At 47.4% G+C, this 19,744-nt stretch overlaps 1 protein-coding gene across 1 annotated transcript in view; it reads right to left on the bottom strand.

Moving 5' to 3' along the window:
- Positions 1–19,744, bottom strand: part of FGFR2 (fibroblast growth factor receptor 2) — a 104,797-nt gene that overhangs the window by 17,435 nt on the left and 67,618 nt on the right. The window contains exons 7-9 of the mRNA XM_077779456.1: positions 15,626–15,828; positions 5,159–5,310; positions 2,139–2,260 (exon numbers count right to left, since the gene is read on the bottom strand). Coding sequence (XP_077635582.1) covers positions 2,139–2,260; positions 5,159–5,310; positions 15,626–15,828 — 477 coding nt within the window. The remainder of the gene's footprint in view (positions 1–2,138; positions 2,261–5,158; positions 5,311–15,625; positions 15,829–19,744) is intronic.

Raw genomic sequence — 19,744 nt, 5'->3', positions numbered from 1 at the left:
GGCTTTTTAAATTTACCATGAAATAATTCCATCCTCTGGCAGATCTAAAGTGCCTGAAAAGAAACTATATCAAACATCAAGGTGTCTGAAAACAACTGTGTGCACATCAGGAAGGGGGAGGAGGTGGGGAGGGGGAGGATGGGGTCTGTCAAATCACTAAAGACCTTCTCTAGACCCAGTGCTGCTAATTCAAGCCCTCGCAACCCTTAGAAAATTCACAGACAGGTTCAGAGGGGCCCTCATAACTGTTTACACAGAAGTGTGTGTGTGTGTGTGTGCGCGCGCGCACGTGTGCGCACACACATTCTGAATGGGCAAAGTTCCATGCCTTCCACAATGGGTTTCTCAAAGGGGGCTGTGATTCTCAACATAAAAGAATTAAAGTTTTAGACACTTCTGCTCTATAATTTCAAGAAAAGTGAAGGTCCTGCCTTCACAGGCTCACAGCTTCCAGAAAGTGGCAAGACTCTTCCGCATGAACCTCTCTGAGCTAATTCAATACGGAACAATCTGCATTTACTAAAACAATGAGTGGCACTTGGGTGGCTCAGTTGGCTGGGCGTCTGACTTCGGCTCAGGTCATGATCTCACAGTTCGTGGGTTCGTACCCCACGTCGGGCTCTGGGCTGACAGTTTAGAACCTGGATCCTGCTCCTCCCCCACTCACGATCTCTCTCTCTCTCTCTCAACAATAAACATTAAAAAAAATTTTAAACAAAATAATGAGATAAGGAAATGTGTAGAAGCCACGTTGCAAAAAGCTTTTTAACTTCACAAGAGGAAAAGCCATGTAATTGACTGGAAGGTAAGACAGACACACTGAGCACAGACAGGGCGGGGCTGCTGCTATGAGCCACCCATTGGCTATAAAAAACAACACCTGACAGGGCTCTGGGGCTAATGTCTTCCTCCGTCCTGAAAGGAAGGGCCAGCCTGGGGATGTCCAAAGAAATAACCCCCCAGACCTCCATTTCTGAGCTCCCAACACCGAACAGAAGTTCTGCCAAAGGAGGCTGGAAGCCGGGGCCTCCCCACACCTGCCCTGCTATGTGGCCATGGACCGTCGAGGCTGGCCGTTGCGGGGCACGCAGCCCACCACAGCTGCTATGCAGGAGCGCCAGGGCACATGACACAGGCCCCAGGCCACACAAGACAAAAGTCACCTCTCTCGGTGGAGCTGATGCCCATGGGGTGACGGAGCACAGTCCTCCGGGGCACCAAACCCCCAGGCGAGGACCTCAAAACACCCTCGTTTTCCTTGGGAGCCGTTCAGATGAACAGCTTTGAAAAAATTCATCTTTTCTACTACTTCCACCTGCCACCTCCCCGCTCAGGGAGGGACACGGCCACCCCTCGACAGCCCACGGGAAGAAAGAAAAAGCATCCACAAATGGGTCAGGCACCCATATCCAAGAACAGGTGCCTCTGCCCAGACACATGGGAAAAACTGTCCTTTCTAATTCCTACAAAAGGATTTATATGTAACCGTTCCCTATAACTCGTCTCATAAAAGAATACTGTGGAGGAAGAAGTTAATGTTTGAAACGCTGTAAGCTCCTTGGACACGGGCATGAAGCGGGGCTGGAAGGTCAATGCACAATGACATGTGATGTTCACATCCCGGGGGTAACTGCTCCCACGGCCTGGAAGGTTCTGTCTGGCCACCGATCCTGCTTGTGTTCGTTTGACTTTTTAAGGGATTCTAGGAGGTGTGCCCTCCTCTTCCTGCACCCCCTCACTCCCTCCAAAAGGGGCCAACCATCCTTTATTGGTAAGTGAAGGTTTGGGACCCAAATCCAGGAGGCCGATACTCATCTAAATTAATCAGTTATACGGGAATTGCTACAGATACAGAGGGAACAGGAAATCACGGTTGTCACCCAGGAGCTGACGAAGAACAATCTGGGAGGTTCTACCGCTTTCTAACAAAACTGGCTTTTCTTTCTTATAAGCGCACACAGCTCAAGATAAATCGTCTGTCCAGGACGCTGATTTATACGGAAAACTTCTCACCCCTAGGTCAACTATGTGCTCTCTGACCCCCTGCCATGATAGAGTTCACATACCACAAAAGGAACATTCTTGATAAGGCTTTCCGCCCCTTTCCCGCCCCCACCCATCCCCCTCTCCCCACTCACCTTTCAACATCTTCACTGCCACGGTGACTGCCTCCTTGGGCTTCTCTTTGTCAATTCCCACTGCTTCAGCCATGACCACTTGCCCAAAGCAACCTTCCCCCAGAGGTTTGCCCAGCGTCAGCCTAAATGTGTAAATAGGGGATTAGCGCACGGCATCTGGTGAAGGGGTGTAGCGAGGGAAATTCCAGAACTAAATATAAAAATCTTTCAGCGGCTTGCAAGAGCATGGAGCATTTATCATATGGAGCTAATGAGACCGGGGGTACACACGCGCTTGAGTATTTTCTTAGTGACGTTTTAGAGAATGTCAATTACGGGTGGAACCGCTATTAAATTTCACATTTGTGTTCACAATTTATTTTCTTTGTGGAAGGTATCCTCGCTAGTGAGGTGGTCAGCTTTCCTAAGTGCTAACAATGAGGAGCTTTTGATCTTGAGCCAATTGAATATTTGTAATTTAGAGTGTCTCCAAGAAAAAATATTAAAGCTGTTCTTAAGTTTTTGTGCCTTTTTTTTTTTTTTGGTCTCTGTGAAGTGAGGTCTTTAAAATCACTGTTATTCAAATACCAGTGGATTTTACGGTCACATTCCTGGCCAAGTTACATGATATGAATCTTAAATGCATTTCAAGGAATCTCTGATTTTTCCCTAAAGGGCAAAGAAAATTCTAGAAATTGAGGGGGATCTCTTTTGACCTAACAGTTTAGAAAATCCTTAACTACCCAAAATTAATCATGAAGAAAATCCAGAGTGAACACAATAAGCTGTATTTCTAATCTCCGAAGCTCAGTGCACATCATACTAACAGCCACATATTGTTTCTGGGCGTTCTCGAAGCCAACAGAATGGAGAAATCTTTGGAAATACTTATGAATGTGGTTTTTTCACTTAAGCACAACATAGTCAAGTATTAAGCTGCCCTTAGTAAATAAACACTATTTATGATAAGCACACAATGGTTTGCAAAAGCAAAGACTGAGGGCGGTGTATGCTATGCTGAGGTCATTCTGTTTCTATCCTGAACTAAAATTAAATTTAATATCTTGGCAGAAAATAAACATTTGCATTGGAAAGATGGCTAATTTATGTCCGATTGCCCTGCTACACTACAACGGGTGTAACAATCCCTTCTTTGTATAACTTCTGCCTCCAATCTAATAAACTGCTTCTAAATAGCCTTCATTCACTGGAAGTCTGCTCCACCTACGTTTGTGCTAAACTCCGTTTTGAAATGCTTAGCGCTCAGATTTTCCGCACCGAGGGTACCCCCACCCCTAGGTGGGAGCTAACGGTTAGGCACACAGACTTCCACTGTTGGCTGCAGCGTCACAGGCAACACAAGCTGCGCACTGAACCCGAGAGCTGGGATTTCTTACAATGAGAGTTGGGATTTCTTACAATAGGATCGCGGCCCCCTAGTCTGGTCCTCTATGCGTCGGAAGGTGCACACCCTCCGACTGGTGCGCTCAAACGAGGCAGCGAGGCAGCCTCGTGAGAAACAGCCCTGCTCTCTTTCCACCTTCTCCAGGTAAGGAAGCCACACCTTGTGTTTACTCTGATGCCTCCCCAGTTATTGCTCAAGAAACAAGTCCTGAATGAAGAACAGTCTTTTCACCACAGGACACAAATACGCTGGAAATTACCTCTGTTAACTCTCTTGACAGACTGATACCGATATAATTATTTGGTTCTAGCTTATGGTGCACACTAGCGTCTTGAAATTGGCCGTTGGGAAACAAATTCGGTGCGGAGTTGTGTGAATCACAATCACAGGTGCCATGTAAGCTATCTCTCTTTCCAAAGAGAGATCATCATACCCAGTCTCCAGAAAGTTTATCTTGGTACCTCCAAATTTGTGTATGAGTTTCTTTGATTGTAAAGAAATACTTCTCTGGCTTAATTTTAGGGAGATAACCACAAATGCCAAGAGAAGTAGGGAGGGTAAGCTGTATATAAGCGAGGCTAGTTGACGGAATGGAAACGTATAGTCTGTGATGGCCACCTTCCATGATTCCCAATGTGCAGATTCGAATGACTACAAGAAGTGAGCGGACGGCCTTCAAGGATACTTTACTTCTGGTCCCGCCCAGAAGACGGAGGGCTGGGAACACAAGACCTGCCTCACAGACTCTCTGCCTAGCACCGCCATCTTCTTGATGTTTGTGGTTCACAGCTCCCAGCTTACCAGCACAGGAAGGGAAACACAAGACAGGAAAAGTTGTAAGCCAAGGATTGTGCTCAGTCCTGTGAGGTCTGTACTACGATCTTCATTTTACACACGTCAAAGTTCAGAAAACCAAGGTTGCCTAGCCACTGGCTAGCTGAGCCAGGATTCAAATCCGCCCCACGGGAGCCCAAATACATGGAGCTGAAGCCAGATCAAGAGATAAAGAGCTCCGAGTAATGCCTTCCACAGAGCCCAGGCAGCCATGCTTCGACCAAACATCTGATTAGAACACCTCCACATCATCCAATAAGGAAAATATTATGGACCACAGGAAGTTTGATGTCAGGTACCATATTTGAACCATTTCAGTCCCATATTACATTAATAACCATTAAACACACCCACCAGAGTGAAGATTCCTAAGGCAATTTGTATTTTCGATCTAATTTTTCCGAAGAAATGAACTACAGAATAGCCATGTTCTCATAACCGGAGGCTGGCATGTCACATCTGTTTTATAAGTGGGATATAAAGAATCCTACTTTTCGTCCATGTGATTGGGTCTGAATGACCTTAACAGTAAAAGGGGGAAAAAAATGCTAACAAGGTACCATCTTGTTTGGAGACCAGCCATGCCTAGTAGCTGTTTTTAAAGAACGATTCAAAGTGAGAGAGAGAATCAATTCTTTTCTTTTTCAGGAGTTGGTTATTTAGAAATACAATCTCACTCACTCCTGCTGACATCGTCAGACATGACCTTTTGCAGTTAAGGACCATAAAAAGAAAATGTCAATCCAACGTTCCCATTTATACCCAAGACTCCACTGGGGATGCGTCCAACGGAAGTACTCACTTGTCTCTCGGAAACTCCCACTTTGGATCTTCTGGCAGTTCATACTCAGAGACCCCTGCCAGCATGGGGGTGTCCGCCGCGGAGGAGAGGCGTGTGGTTATCCTCACCAGCGGGGTGTTGGAGTTCATGGAGGAGCTGGACTCGGCAGAAACCTGGATACAAAATGCAAAGACACAGATGTAATCCTGGTTCTGCGTGAGAAGGCTGGCAGCTGGCCACAGCCCAGCCAGATGGTCGACTCTTAGGAGGAAAGGTGGGAGCCCTGGCCAAAGTCAAGAATTTGATTCTAAACCCTCTCTGTCTTCCCATCTCGGCAGTGCCACGTTTCACCCACGTCCTGTGTTCCCAAGACCAGGTTTGCAAACATTTTTAGATGGTGCCCGATCAAAATAGAAGTCAACTTTCTGTCCGAGTTCCTCAGAACAGTCCCCTGAGGACATGACAACCGCCCCATGAGCTTCATTATTTCCTTTTTACCTGTCCCGGAGGACACCCCCCCATGACCAATCACCCCATAGACCAGCTCATATCACAAATCAATTCTGTACGTATGAAATTCCATAAAAACTGTTTTTTGAAAAATCAGCTCTCCGATATGGTGTCTGTCTTTAGGAACGAAAAGCCGAATGTCTCAAGGAACTATTTCTAGGATTTGAATGTGAAGGGCATCCCATAGCTCCAAGTGTCTCAATTCAAGGCAGCCGGAGACCCAGGCACTGAGGGCCATTCTCTGCTTCTCCCCAGTCCTTCTGGGAACTGGCAATGCCCAGGCCATTCAATGCAAATCAACTGCCTCTTGTCAACTTCACTTTGTAGACACTAGCGGATTGAACACGTGGGACAAAGAGTCAAGGAGAAAAAAAATACATCCTTGTATTCATAACCATGTGGGAAATCTCCTCTCCCACCTGAAGATCGCAAGGGCTTCACTGAGTTTTCTTATTCACCCCCAACCATTTCAGTCTGCGTCTGATAAAATGGTTACTTCTTAAATACAGCATCTCCTCTGTGCTAGTTTCTGTAAGGAAAACACACGCAGAGCCCACTTGAAGGCCAATTCTTTTTTTTTTTTTTTTATGTTTATTATTTTTGAGAGAGAGAGACAGAGAGTAAGCGGGGGAGGGGCAGAGAGAGGGAGACACAGAACCTGAAGCAGGTTCCAGGCTCTGAGCTGTCAGCACAGAGACTGACGTGGGGCTCAAACTCACAAACTGGGAGATCATGACCTGAACTGAAGTCAGACACTTAACCAACCGAGCCACCCAGGCGCCCCAACTGAAGGTCAATTCTGAGGATTTACTACACAATCCTGGTACAAGTGTGGGCTGCCTGACCACCACCTCATTCTAAACCATGAACAAGACTTTGGCTCAAGAAAGTTAGAACATGAGGTTTAACGTGGTTCGTCACAGCAGCCCAGAGTCCCTCTCTGGTTCTGTCCACACAAGACTGCCCAGGCCAATGGGACTCCCCAGCTGTGCTTACAAAACACCCCTTTTTTTTTTTTTTTAAGTTTATTTATTTTTTTGAGAGAGAGAGAAAGAGAGAATGAGTGGGGAAGGGGTGGAGAGAGGCGGACAGAAGATCCGAAGCAGGCTCTGTGCTGACAGCAGGGAGCCCGATGTGGGGCTCAAACTCACAAACTGTGAGACCATGACCAGAGCTAAAGTCAGGCGCATAACCAATTGAACCACCCAGGTGTCCCCAGAAATACATTTTAAGTTAAGGCAGCAAAGACTAAGCGCAGATGAACATTCTTAGTTGGGATGGCCTTTCGCAGAGTAGAGTTTGAACCATTCCCACTGGGAACAGGAAGACCTGTACTTTCCTGGGAAAGTCTTATTTGGATTTGGAAAATCTTCACTTTCTTCTTTATAAGCCCAAGTTGCCCTGAACGCAGGGAGAAACCCAAGAAGATGCCCAAGAATGAACTGGCGCTGGGTGGTGGTAGAGGAGTCATTTTAGGAATAGGAAGTTGGTTTCAATATTAAAATCAGGATGTATGGGGAGTCTGGGTAGCTTTGTCAGCTAAGCATCTGACTCTAGATTTTGGCTCAGGTCATGAGCTCATGGTTCATAGGATCGATCCCCACACGGGGCTTGGCGCTGACAGCTCAGAGCCTCCTTGGGATTCTCTCTCTCCCTCTCTCTCTGCCCCGCCCCGACTTGTGCTCACCCACTCTCTCTCAACAATAAATAAAAAAATAAAAGCAAGATGTATGTGATTTTTAACCTAGAATTTTATTATCTCTTAAAGCCTACAAGAGAACATTCCTGAGCCCTTCTGAGCAGTCTTTTGACAGGGGCATTCACTCCTAAGTTCTACCAAGCAGAAAAGTATGAGCAATGCTATTCACTAGGAGCGTCGTAAATAACTTTTTCTTTTTTTTTAATGTTTTTTTTTATTTATTTCTAGGAGAGAGAGAGAGAGAGAGACAGCGTGAGCAGGGGAGGGTCAGAGAGAGAGGGAGTCAGACTGAAACAGGCTCCAGGCTCTGAGCTGGCAGTCAGCACAGAGCCCGACACGGGGCTCGAACCCACGAACCGCGAGATCATGACCCAAGCGAAAGTCGGACGCTTAACCGACTAAGCCACCGAGGCGCCCCAATAACTTTTTCTTTAAAAAGGAGCTGAAGAATCACTACTCCTGGAGTTGAGAGAGACCTCGTGGGTAGATTCAGCTCCAGGAGGCCAGGGCCTCACACCCAAGTGTCCAAGCACTCAAATAGCAGGAAGAGGAAAGAACAAAAGGTAAGTGTGTGAGCTCCCATGGAATTCAGTCCTGCTCTCCACTAACAGCAGGGAGGAGGCAGGAACCGCACCCCGGCCAAACAGACAACTTGGAACACCTCCTCCACTCTCCATGTGGGCCTCAACTCACTACACTACACAGACTCAGCTGCAGGGCCCTCAGAAACCAGGGTCTTTCAAAGAACATCAAGAAGTACACGGTTTTCAGTGGTCACACAAACAGCCTGGGCTCCATCCACGGAGAAGGCACCAGAAAGATTCAGGACTGGGTTTGGCCCAAGATGCCTCCCCGAATCCTAGTGCCCTGCATCAGGGCCATGTACTATGGATACAAAAGGAAGCTGGTGTTTTCAAAGACAAAAAGGGCTTCTGGAAAGTTCTCCCACATGAAGAGACAAAAGCCACCATTCGCTGCAATGCAAACTTGTCCTTGAGGGTCATAGGCAACACGAACCAACCAGACTTGTAAACGTCAGCCTTGGGATGAGATGATACAGGCCCCCAAACGGCCGCGGTCTGGCAAATTCTGCGGCCACGACTCTCCCTGCAAGGAAGGCCACAGAGCCTGTCGTCACCAGACCCGCAGGAATTCTAGAATTCCACTATCGCTGCATCTGGTGTGCTGCCATCGATGATGATGAGGGGAAACCCCACGGGGAAGGAAGAGGGGGCACAGTTCTGGGTGAAGATGCATGTCCTCAAAACTCTGCTCTTATCAGCAAGGCTTACAGAGTATGACGTAGGAAAGCAGTCTCGCCATGTGGGGCGTGAGAATACATTTTTTTTTTTAACTTTCAGGAATGATATATAAGAGACTGAATCGTAGCTAACCTTTAGAGAGAGAGACTCATAGTTGAGGGAAGGGGCAGAACTCACCTGACCTCAGAACTTTCCAAGCCATTTGAATTTTAGGACCAGGCATACATATTTCTTTTTACATTTTAGAAGCACTTTCTTTAACAATAAAAATATTTTTTAGAATGGCAGGAATCTGAACCGAGGAAGGTAAAACTGTCCCCTCCGGCACACGGGCTTGAAACACAGGGACTTCTAAAGGAGTTAGAAATGACAAGATCACATGGGGCGCCGGGGCGGCTCAGTCAGTTGAGCAACTGACTCCTGATTTCAGCTCAGGTCATGATCTCACAGTCACGGGATCGAGTCTGCATCAGGCTCTGTGCTGAGTGTAGAGCCTGCTTCAGATTCTCTCTCTGCCCCTCCCCTGCTCATGCTCTTTCTCTCTCTCTCTCTCCTTCTTTCAAAATAAATAAACTTAAAAAGAAACAAAGGAAGAATGAGGGCACTGCTTTTGTACCCTTCCCTGCCCTGCCGGGCTGGGTTTTGTGGCATCTCTGCATCCTCGTTTGTGGGCTCCTCAGTGACCGGCCTGGCCAAGCAGCCAACCCTGGTTGTTACCCTACCTCTGCTAACTGTTTACGACACGGGGCTCCGCTCAGGTGGCGGCCTTCTGACTAACTGGGGGCCACACGCTGGTTCCAATGTTGGCCAACTGTGAGCGCTTTGGAAGTCATTTAATCTTCCTGAACTAGAGCTTCCTACCTGCAAAAAGGAGACCAGAAAAGCTCCCAGCCCACACACTTACCATGAGGGGAAAATGAGGTGACACCCATAAAGCATTTAGTGCTGAGCCTGGCACTCGCTGAGAGTTCGGTTAATATTTGCTACCAACATTGCGATTGTTTTTCCTCTTCAGAATCCTTTGCTGCCCACGTGCAAGAGAGCCCATGGCCGGCATCCTCCCTCCCCTGGGGAACCCCGGAGATCTGGAGCCTGGGGCTGTTTTGTGCGGGGGAAGTGTCTCCCTGTGCGCATCTTCCTGAGCGTCACACTGTGCGCTCTGGAAAGAACGAAACGCCGCTGGCATGGAAGGCTCACTGCAGGACAGGACATGCCTCCTGGTTTGGAAGATGAGACCCTCCTCTGCTCACAGCCAGGAGGGGCTGGGGCTCCAGCAAGTGAGAGAGCAAACCCAAGGAATAAAGGATCTGGGAGTCAGGGGTCGGTCCCAGGGGAGGGGGAAAGCGTAAGAACATCCTAATGACAAATATGGCTTAGTGGCTGCTGAAGAAAAGGAAAACTTACCAGTCAGAAGTTAACTGCTCTGCAGCTAACCTATGACCCGAAAGGAATCTCTGCCCATAAAGCCACGGCAAAAGTTCACGTACATCTGCATCTTCCTCCAAACAGTCTCAACAAGGTTTTAATGTGAAAGCTTTTAAAACAGAACCCTTTTACAAACTCTGCTGCTATCATTACTATTAAACTTTAAAACCGTGTTTACAAACAGGGTTACTCGGGGAAGTTTCGTCCAGATTAAGTGGAGAGGTTTACATTCAATGAACAAATCTGGAAAACACTTTGGTCAGAAGCACAAAGGGGAAGAAAGGTAAGAAAATGCCAGAAGTATAAGAAACTCCAGAATCTGATCACTCTGTCTACGAAGGTATATCTTAATTTGACCTCCATGCATTTTTACTGGGCTTTTAAAATCCCCTCTGGGACTGTAAATGATGGCTGGCTCTTTCTTCACTCCGTTTCTGCTGAGAGCTAGTGTGTTTCTGGGGCTTGGTACAATCCTCTGCAGGTTTGTACCTGCGGATTCCTCCACGAAACACTGCATTTTGCTGGAGTTTCTTTCCTTCTGACCATGACCTTCAAGTAATTCCCACTGACCACCTGTGAATCCCTGGGCTAAATCAGGGCTATGAGACTATCCCCCCCCCTTTTTTTTTTTGCACAAAATCATTATCTTCCCCGTTGGATATTCTATCTAATTTAAAAGTATTCCATTAACAGTGATAATTAAGTTACTGACAAACAATACACACTAATACTCTAAACCGCCTTCGCACTCCTCAATCCTAGTGGGCACATTTCTAGCCTGTAGGTGGTTTTCTGTCTCCATTCAGCTCCCCCCTCTCCGGAACCTCTAACACGTGCCATAAATCAAGCTTTTAATGAAATGTGCATTCTGTGTATTTCCACAGTATATATGGAAGATTAAGCACGGAAGCGGCTTTTTTCTTTTCTTTTTAAAGGGCCACCATGAAATAGTGTCATCTCTGTACACTAGATTCGACTGAACAGAGGGAGGGGCCTCACTGAAAGCAGGGCAGGCAGAAGCAAGGAGGAGAGGGCCGACGAATGGGTGCACTAACTCCGGACTCTGAAGCTGTGGGTCCACGTTTCCAAACCAGAACACTGAGGCCCCGAGTTAACATGCTTTTGCTCTAAGGCCACCCCTCCCCAATGTCCAAACAAAACGCTTTCACCACCTCAAACCAGGTGGCCGGGATAAAGGTTCAAGGGGTTTCTGGGGTTGGATTCTGTTTCCCTCCATAATAATATTTAAGTCATTAGGCAAAGTGGTTTATCACTTTTTCCCTCCCCAGGTCTCTGCCTCCCCAGGGCTGCTGCCCGGATTCCAGTGAGTGAACCCATCAAAGCAATGGCTCACTGGTCAGACGGGCTGGCGCTTCCCAGAAGATCCCATCAGCCAAAATCCAAATCAGATCTCAATCTGTCCCGGCTGAGAGGAGAGAACAGCCCAGTGGGGACCAGGGTGGGCGAGACGCCCATATGAAAGAGCAGATTCCAGTTAGCGATCCATGACCACCCTAATTACCTAAGTGTTTCCTGGAACCAGGGAGATCTCAGTGGACCATCGGACTAACCAAAACACGGGAGAATCTTCCAAGATCATGACACTGAGCTGCTAGACAGTGAATGAGCTTCCAGAAGTGGAACCCTCCTTCAGAGAGTTCAGCGTGTTTACTAACCATGAATGCACAGCCCCCAAGGAATGGCTCCTGAGTCACACGGACCCAGCCGGTGCCCCTGTATCTTCTATCTTGTCCCTGGGAACATGTCACTTACCTCAAAGATACTGTTTAAAAAAAAAGATGACATTGGGGCATCTGGGTGGCTCAGTCTGTTAAGCATCAGACTTTGGCTCAGGTCATGGTCTCGTGGTTCACGAGTTCGAGCCCCGCATCAGGCTCTGTGCTGACAGCTTAAAGCCTGGAGGCTACTTTAGATGCTATGTTTCTCTCTCTCTCTTTGCCCCTCCCCTGCTCATACTGTCTCCTCTCTCTTAAAAATAACTAAAACATTAAAAAAAAAAAAAAAAATAAAAAAAAAAAAAAAAAAGAAAGAGGACCTTGATCTACCCATATCAGCAACCAAGAGGGTGAAACCAAAGCCTCAGAAAAAAATACCCTCCAGGCCCTTCTCAGAGGCGAGTAGCGGTGGGAGTGTGTGCTGTATGCGCATGCGTGTCCCTACCCAGGACACGGGTTATCTGTTTCTGGCAGAAGTTAAATGTCCATCCTGCCCAATGGAAACTTCTGGCTCCAGAGAAGGATCTTAGGTTCTACTGAGAAACTGATTCACCAAACCCAGCGATACCACATGCCTCCTGAGCACACAGCCCAGTTTCCCCCGTGCGCCCCACCCCCCGACACCCCACTGGTGTGTGCAGCACACGGAAAGGGTAGCCCTCGGCTGATCTCATGGGTGTACAAAGGCTGCCTCACAATGACTGTGGCTGTCCACCGGCACCCGGGACACCTGTGAGAGAGGAGACAAGCTCATGAGGACACCCCCTCTGGGCTGGCCCCCTTGATCACACTGATGCCAAAGGAAGAGAAGCAGGTGAGCCAGTGGTCAGCCTGTTGTCTGAGCCCCAGCACTGAAGACAGGATGAGCCCCGTCAAGGGACACAGGGAGTTGCCGGGGGCCACCTGCCTCCTCCGACTAAAAACTCTCTTCCCTCAAGCATCAAAACGCATAAAGAGCCTCAAAAATCTCCTAATTACTGGGAAATGAACACAAGGAACTTCTTAGCTACTGGAGCAAAGTATTTCTGACTCAAAAACAAAACAAAACAAAACAAAACAAAACAGAGACATCCTGTAACAGTAAGTCCGGTACAAATTAGTAAATGTCAAGAAGGAAAAACTCACAGTAGGATTAAAAGAAAAAAAAAAAAAAAAGGAAAAGAAAAAAACGACTCCTCTTGTTCTAAAGGGAGAACAGTGATGGATGGAGTCGAGTGAGATGGGTGTGTGTGTGTGTGTGTGTGTGTGTGTGTGTTGGGGGAGGGGCGAGGGTCAGGGCCAAGAACTGGTGCTACCTGCGTGACAGAGGGGGCTGGGCAACTACACAACGAAAACAGGCCTCGCAAATGACTAGGAACAACCCATCCTGAAGACATCTGATTACAGGCTCACCTGTCGCCAGGGGGAAGGCATGCTTGGCATCTCTGTGGTATTTTCTCTGTCATCAACATCTCTGCCGGCCTTTATGGGGCTTTTCACTCCAGCTACACTCCAATAACCTTCTTTTATCCAGAGAGCCGATAGGCATCTCCTTCCCTACCCAAGGGGCTGTGCTTACTGACGGAGCATTCTTTGTAAAGAATCATACAAGCCATTTCGACATATATGAGGAGCTAAGGTGTGTCAATGTTCCCCCAAATAAATTCATCTCCCAGACTTGTTTTCTTCCAGGGGACTGGTGTTTACGTGCTTTCCTCTGCTTCTTTTTTCTACTTGACCCTACTACAACCCAAGACCACTTCTGTGTGGGGACCCCCAAATAACCTTGGCACCACTGGTGAAGGCGGCATAGAACCCGGGTCAGACCAAGTACTCAAGAAATTATGATAAAGAAAGGAAGCGGGGGAAGCGGGGGAGAAGAAAGAAGACTTGCTATTCCCTTCGGTGACACAGGGACGTGAAGGAAGCATGACCAATGGAGGTAGAGACAGACAAAGAAAGGCCAGTCGGCCAAAGAGAAACGAAAATGATGACTAGGGTTGAGTCAAGGAGATGTTAAAGGCAGCTGCGTCTTTTATATGGAAGTAAAAAGAAGAGCATTGTAGCAGCTGCAGAAAAAAAAAGAAAAGATGAAATCATTATGGGACAATGGTCTAGCTACACCAAATTGCAGGTTTCCTCCTCCAGAAGGTAGCATTTTCCCCTGTTAGGAAAAAACAAAAAAAATCATAGAGATGGGAACACCCCTCTCTTTTTCAACTCCCTGAGGTCAGGTTCTCAAGAAGATGGTGGCTCTAAGAATGGCCCGGCGGTAACTGGAAAGGAGGAGGGAGGGGCAGGGGTGGCCACAGCACCTGGACGTCACTGAAGGCACTATGTGACTATGTAAGCGTCACTTCAAACTGGACTGTCCCAAAGTCAGGCAAGCAGCCCCATCACCACTTGCCTAGCCCCAAGAAGGACACTGGTGTCATTTCAATAATAATAACAACGTTCTCGGTGGTAGGAGTGACCCAATGGGCACCTTTATTTCCCTTGCTCTGAACACAATTTGGGCCATCACCTGCACTTGACGCGCACTCCAAATGCTATCCTCAGCCTCTAGGAAGAAGAAAGAACTGCTTGATACACGGCTTCAAAGGAGTCAACAAGGACCCATTCAGCCCGGAGCTTGGAGCCGGGTTGAGAACAGCCAGTGCTATGCCAAAACCACGGCTGGCCAACTGGTTCCTAATCTGTCCTAATGCCTGATCCAGAAAATGTCATCGCCACCTGAAGTCCCGGGAGGGGCCGAGCTGGGATTAACCCAGAGTTTCTCGGAGCGCATTTCAGAATCATCGTACAGATTCCTGGCCCCGTTCAAGACCTAGGCAACTAGAGTCTCTGGGGCTAAGACGAAGGAATCTGCAATTTTAACAAATGCCCTGTAAATTCTACTAAAGCACACAATGAAACAGAGCCAGTGAGTGAGGTCGTTTCAGCTGTTGTTTCAAAAGAAACACCTTTTTCAGAACACAGTTCCAAATACTTGACTTGTAAGTGCCTTCCGTTCACATCTGCCTTCCCCTTCTGTCTTCATGAACACAGAAGAAAATAGTCAAAGCCTATCCTGTAGCATTGGCTTTGGAGGCCTGGGTTAAAGTAGAGGTTGGAGAGGCTCTGTGTTGCTCTGTCTCCCCAAAGCAAAATTAAACCAATCAGGACGCACGCACAAGCAAGGAGTAAGCACCAAAGACCAGACACGGGGCTAAAAACAATCTGTTGCTCATTCAATATAAAAATCATTCTACCACCAAATCCACAGCCACACTTGTGAACGATTAACAATAACATAATATATGCACACATTTCTATTTTCAGACTCAGAGAGGTCGAGCCAAAACCCAGTTAAGAAAGACATCACAGTCTGGTTTAAATCAAGCCAGTCGTTCAGATTCATCTCCGGGGCAGAAGTTTCTGACCTTGATTTAAAAAAAAAAAAAATAAGTCAAAGAGAACCAGAGTCCCTGCCTTTCTAACTCGTGGCAAAAGCTCGTCTCCACAAAAGCATTAGATCACAGGGGACAAAAGTGGCCTATGATTCAAAAAGACCGCTACATTTGAGCCTCAGAGACACAAGGGCATTGCCTCCCTGTGTTATTTCCAGTCCGACTGACTCGCTCCGAGTCTCACGCCATCATGCTCTCTTGCCCTTGGAACTTGACTCGATTGACCCCTCCCCCTGCCCCCCACCGATGCACCCGGACTTGACCCTTCCAGCCCCAAATACTAACTGGAAGGCCACTAAGACGCATGTTGAGACCACTGGCACCTGAAGCTCACGGAAGTAGACGGCATCCAAGCAGAGAAAAGAGACCCAAGGGCTGGCTGGGATGTGGGGGAGGAGTAAATTTCTTCAAACTCTTTATCTACTTTCTGTTACCTGTCTCCGCAAGGGAATGCGCTTGGTCAGCTTGTGCACGGCTGGCTGGCTGCTGAAGTCTGGCTTCTTGGTCGTGGTCTTCATTCGGCACAGGATGACCGTCACCACCATACAGGCAATTAGGAAGACCCCTATGCAGTAAATGGCTATCTCCAGGTAGTCTGGGGAAGCCGTAATCTCCTTTTCTCTTACAGGAGCTGGAGTGCGGACCACAGGAGAGGAACAGATAAGCAGGCCACAGAGTTAGGACACGGGCTTGAGGCACCTTGGCACAGTTCAACGAAACACAAGGTGATGACCATTCCCAAGGACAGGCTTCCCCCATGACTCGATGCTGCAGAATGGCATGGGATGTGGGCCTGCCATGCACCTCTCCCCAGTGAAGGCGAGCCACCAAGGGCTTCTCGCTTTAAGGCCGGGGCCCAGGCGGCCACTCTCTCTAGCCTCAAGGGGCCTCTGCAATCCAGGCTACAAATGCTACGTTCTGTTAGACATTCGGGAACAACAGGACAGTTAACCACCGACAAAGAACTTCCATGGTGGTCTTCCATGGTGGTCTCGAATGCAAATCCAATGAAAAATCCTTAAATATAAACGGTGCCCACTTTTACCTCTGAAGGGATGGTACCTCACTCTTATTTGGGTAAAGCTCTTCCAAAGGAAGATGTGACAGAGCAGTTTACCCCAGAGGAACACACTTTTGTAGGAAATGAAATAGTCATCGAGGAGGCTGGTCCGGAAAAGTTCCGAATTTCTTAATACAGCCCAGCATCATATTCAATGAAACAAATCAATGGATTTCATTTAAAGGCCAAATTGCTTTTAATGTAGAATCGTTACATCTGTACCATGAAAAGCTTGTAATGTTCCTGAATCAATTACCATTTAAAATTTCTGTTTCTGGTTACACTGAGGTCACTACAATTTTTCTCTTAAAGAATAGAAATGGTATTCCACGCAGGCAGCACATTCTTCCATCAATTTCCAATCATATCTGCTCCCTCCTTTGTCCTCAATGGTCATCGAGCTACAAGCAGTGTATTTCCAAACAGTAGTTTTCTCAAACTGCATTCTTACACTTAAGATGCTAGTACTGTCAGGCAAATTGGTTACGAGGTGTCAACTAGGCACCTGTAGAATGCACTACTGCAGGTAAAAGCAAGCTCGACATAAGAGGCATCTCATTGTTTCAAAGCAAATATTCACAGAGCAGACTCACAACAAAAGGAGAAACGGATGCGATGGCATTATTTAAAGCTTAAACGTTTTAATCAGAAAAAAATACTTGCAAGGCATTCAAAACCTCCAGCAGCACAGCACAAAATGAAATGATCAATTTATTTTTACGAGCTATCAAGTAAGCATGCAGGTAGGCACCGTACTCTAAAAATACGGTTAATAACTGGAGTGGAACATCACGAGCTAGCAAACCGGTCTATGCAGTGTCACGAAGGAAATGACAAAGACACAGACGCAGTAGAGAGGGATTATCAGGAAGAGTTCAACCAGGACAGAGATGTCGGTTAAAGAGCCAGACAGCAGGAATATTTAGGCAATAGGGCTTCGCCGATGTTGATTTCTCCACAGGGCAGAAATAACATCAAGGCCCAAGATGTCAAGAGCATGCTTTGCAGGAAAAGCAAGCCGAAGGTCCGCTTTATTGCACCGTGCGGCAAGCCACCGATTCCCGAGGGAGGTAACACACTGCTTCTGTACACCCTCTGTGCAGAGGGGGGTCTCCCCAGGCACCCCAACAGACACCAGTCTATTTACATATCATTAAAAAAGAGAGAGTGGAACAAAGTAACAAAGGTACCTATGGGATTTCGGTGAAATGGAATTGGAGACGAGAAAACACTACTTTGTACGTTACAAAGGAATTTCAACGTCTTCCTTAAGAGAAACGGGGATGGGTGAGAATTTGTACGTTGACTCCGTGACTCACGAAAAATGTTAAGATCCCTTTGGGTTTTTTAAGGATGAAATTTCACCTGATCATTCACGTGAGGGTGGGATCTCATTGTAAGCAAAATTTCCAAAGGCAACTTTCCTATCCCTGGGGAACCATTTTAGACACTTTTTTTTTTTTTTTTTTAAATCTTAATGCCGGGTTAAAAGGGGCCATTTTCTGCGAACAGAAGCGGTGTGAATTTTGTAGCAATCAACCAAGAGAAGGACAACAACCGTGGAGAGAAAGAGCAGGATGTACCTGGCAGGACTGTCAACCATGCTGAGTGAAAGGAGATCCCAATAGAATTACCCGCCAAGCACGTATACTCCCCAGCATCCTCAAAAGTTACATTCCGAATATAGAGAACCTCAATCTCTTTGTCCGTGGTATTAACACCGGCGGCCTAGAAAACAAGGGAAGCAAGAGAAAAGGCTAGGCGACCCAGGAATGATGGTGGAGGGAGCCGTGGAACCATGAGGCATCACACCGGGCGCTCCGGCAGGTGCTGGCCACCAGAAGATTCCGACTGCAGCCCATCCACAGAGCCCACAACCGAGAGACACGCAGCGACACTGAGCAGCTCACCTCCACAGGCCCCGTCACCACACCGGCTTCACCACCTAGACATGCATGCAATCAAACGCATGGAAAAATCGACCCACAGAGATCCATTCTCTTAGCCTTTGTTTTGCTCTGGACTCAGGGATGGCTTTCCAGAAGCCTGACACCCAAAAGTGCAAGCTAGGTTCTGGTCCTGTTGGCTGCAGACTCCCACCTTGGAAAAAGGATGGTTCAGTCTCAATGACTGCGTTACAAAGTGCAACACTGGACACCTGGCATATCCTTCCGGCCCTGTGGGAACCAACCAGGGGAGAATTCTGCGTCAGTTACCAGACGCCAGTTTTCACCGCTGCGTAACCGTTTTGACGTCCATGTCATTGAAAGAAACAGAGGTAGGATCTTGGCAGCAAAGAAACTAGGCGTTTCTTTTCTTCAATATAAACATTCGAGTGTGGGTCGTGACAAACTAAGAAAGCCAACCTCCTGTTGCCTTCAACAGCGGCCAGCAGCATGTTGATTAAAACGGACTGCGCTCGACGTCGGGAGAGCAAGATCAAGGGCAGCATCTCATGAGCACCAGTTATGCCACCAAGGAAATAATGTTCTGTTGGAAACATTAGATAGTGCCAATATTCCTCTGAAATGTGGGGCAGGAGAAGGTATGAATTTGGCTGATATGCAAGCGTCATGAATTCAACTAGGCATGCCGGTGTGTGTTTACAATGCAGAAGATGCACAGGACTGATGAGGAAGGTGCAGCCTAAACAAGATTGACCAGAAGGAACGACTTAAAAACTGGGTGCGGGGAGGGGGGTGGAGGATAATCTTTAGAAGAAATTAGAGCAAGCACTTTGAACATTGTGGGCATTTTTCCATGGCTACTGGCATCATACCAGCTGCATCACCAAAGAAAGATTATTATGAATATACCAAGGCCACAGAGTTATCCTATAAGCTGTCTGCAGTCTCCCAAAGCACCAAGTCCTTTCAGCTTCTATATCCAGCCTTCTTTAAAAAAAAAAAAACAAAAACAAAAACAAAAAAACACAAAACGTTGTTACCTTGCTGTTTTGGCAGGACAGTGAGCCAGGCAGACTGGTTGGCCTGCCCTATATAATTGGAGACCTTACATATATACTCCCCAGCATCCGCCTCCGTCACATTGAACAGAGCCAGCACCTCTGCATTCGAACTATTTATCCCCGAGTGCTGGAATAGACACAGGAAAACAATATAAAGGCCAACCAGGAGGAACTTGGTACCGTCTAGGGTCCCGCCACCACGCGCCACAAGAAAACAGCCTCCGTGAGGTCTAAACAGCTGCCTCAATGGGTTGTAGGTTTAGGAAGGTCAAAATAGGCCAGCGGGTGGACCGTTGAGAGCGACCCAGTGGAGGGGGATGGAAGGGTCGGATCGATACCCAGCAGAATGGACTGGCAGCTCCCCGGGTTGGTCACTGTTTGCCAGCAATTTTGATCACTGGTATGCTCACTGGTTGTGAGTTCTTAGCGGAGCTGCTGCCTACGGTTCTACTGGAAGACTGTTCTTTTTAAGGACGTTCTCCTATGGGCACCTAACTGCGGAGGCCGTGGTAGGCAAGG

This window comes from Crocuta crocuta, unplaced genomic scaffold (genome assembly GCF_008692635.1).
Source record: "Crocuta crocuta isolate KB4526 unplaced genomic scaffold, BGI_CrCroc_1.0 scaffold138, whole genome shotgun sequence".
NCBI lineage: Eukaryota > Metazoa > Chordata > Mammalia > Carnivora > Hyaenidae > Crocuta > Crocuta crocuta.
The sequence above is the reverse complement of the archived record's forward strand: the minus strand, read 5'-3'. Positions and strand labels throughout refer to the sequence as shown.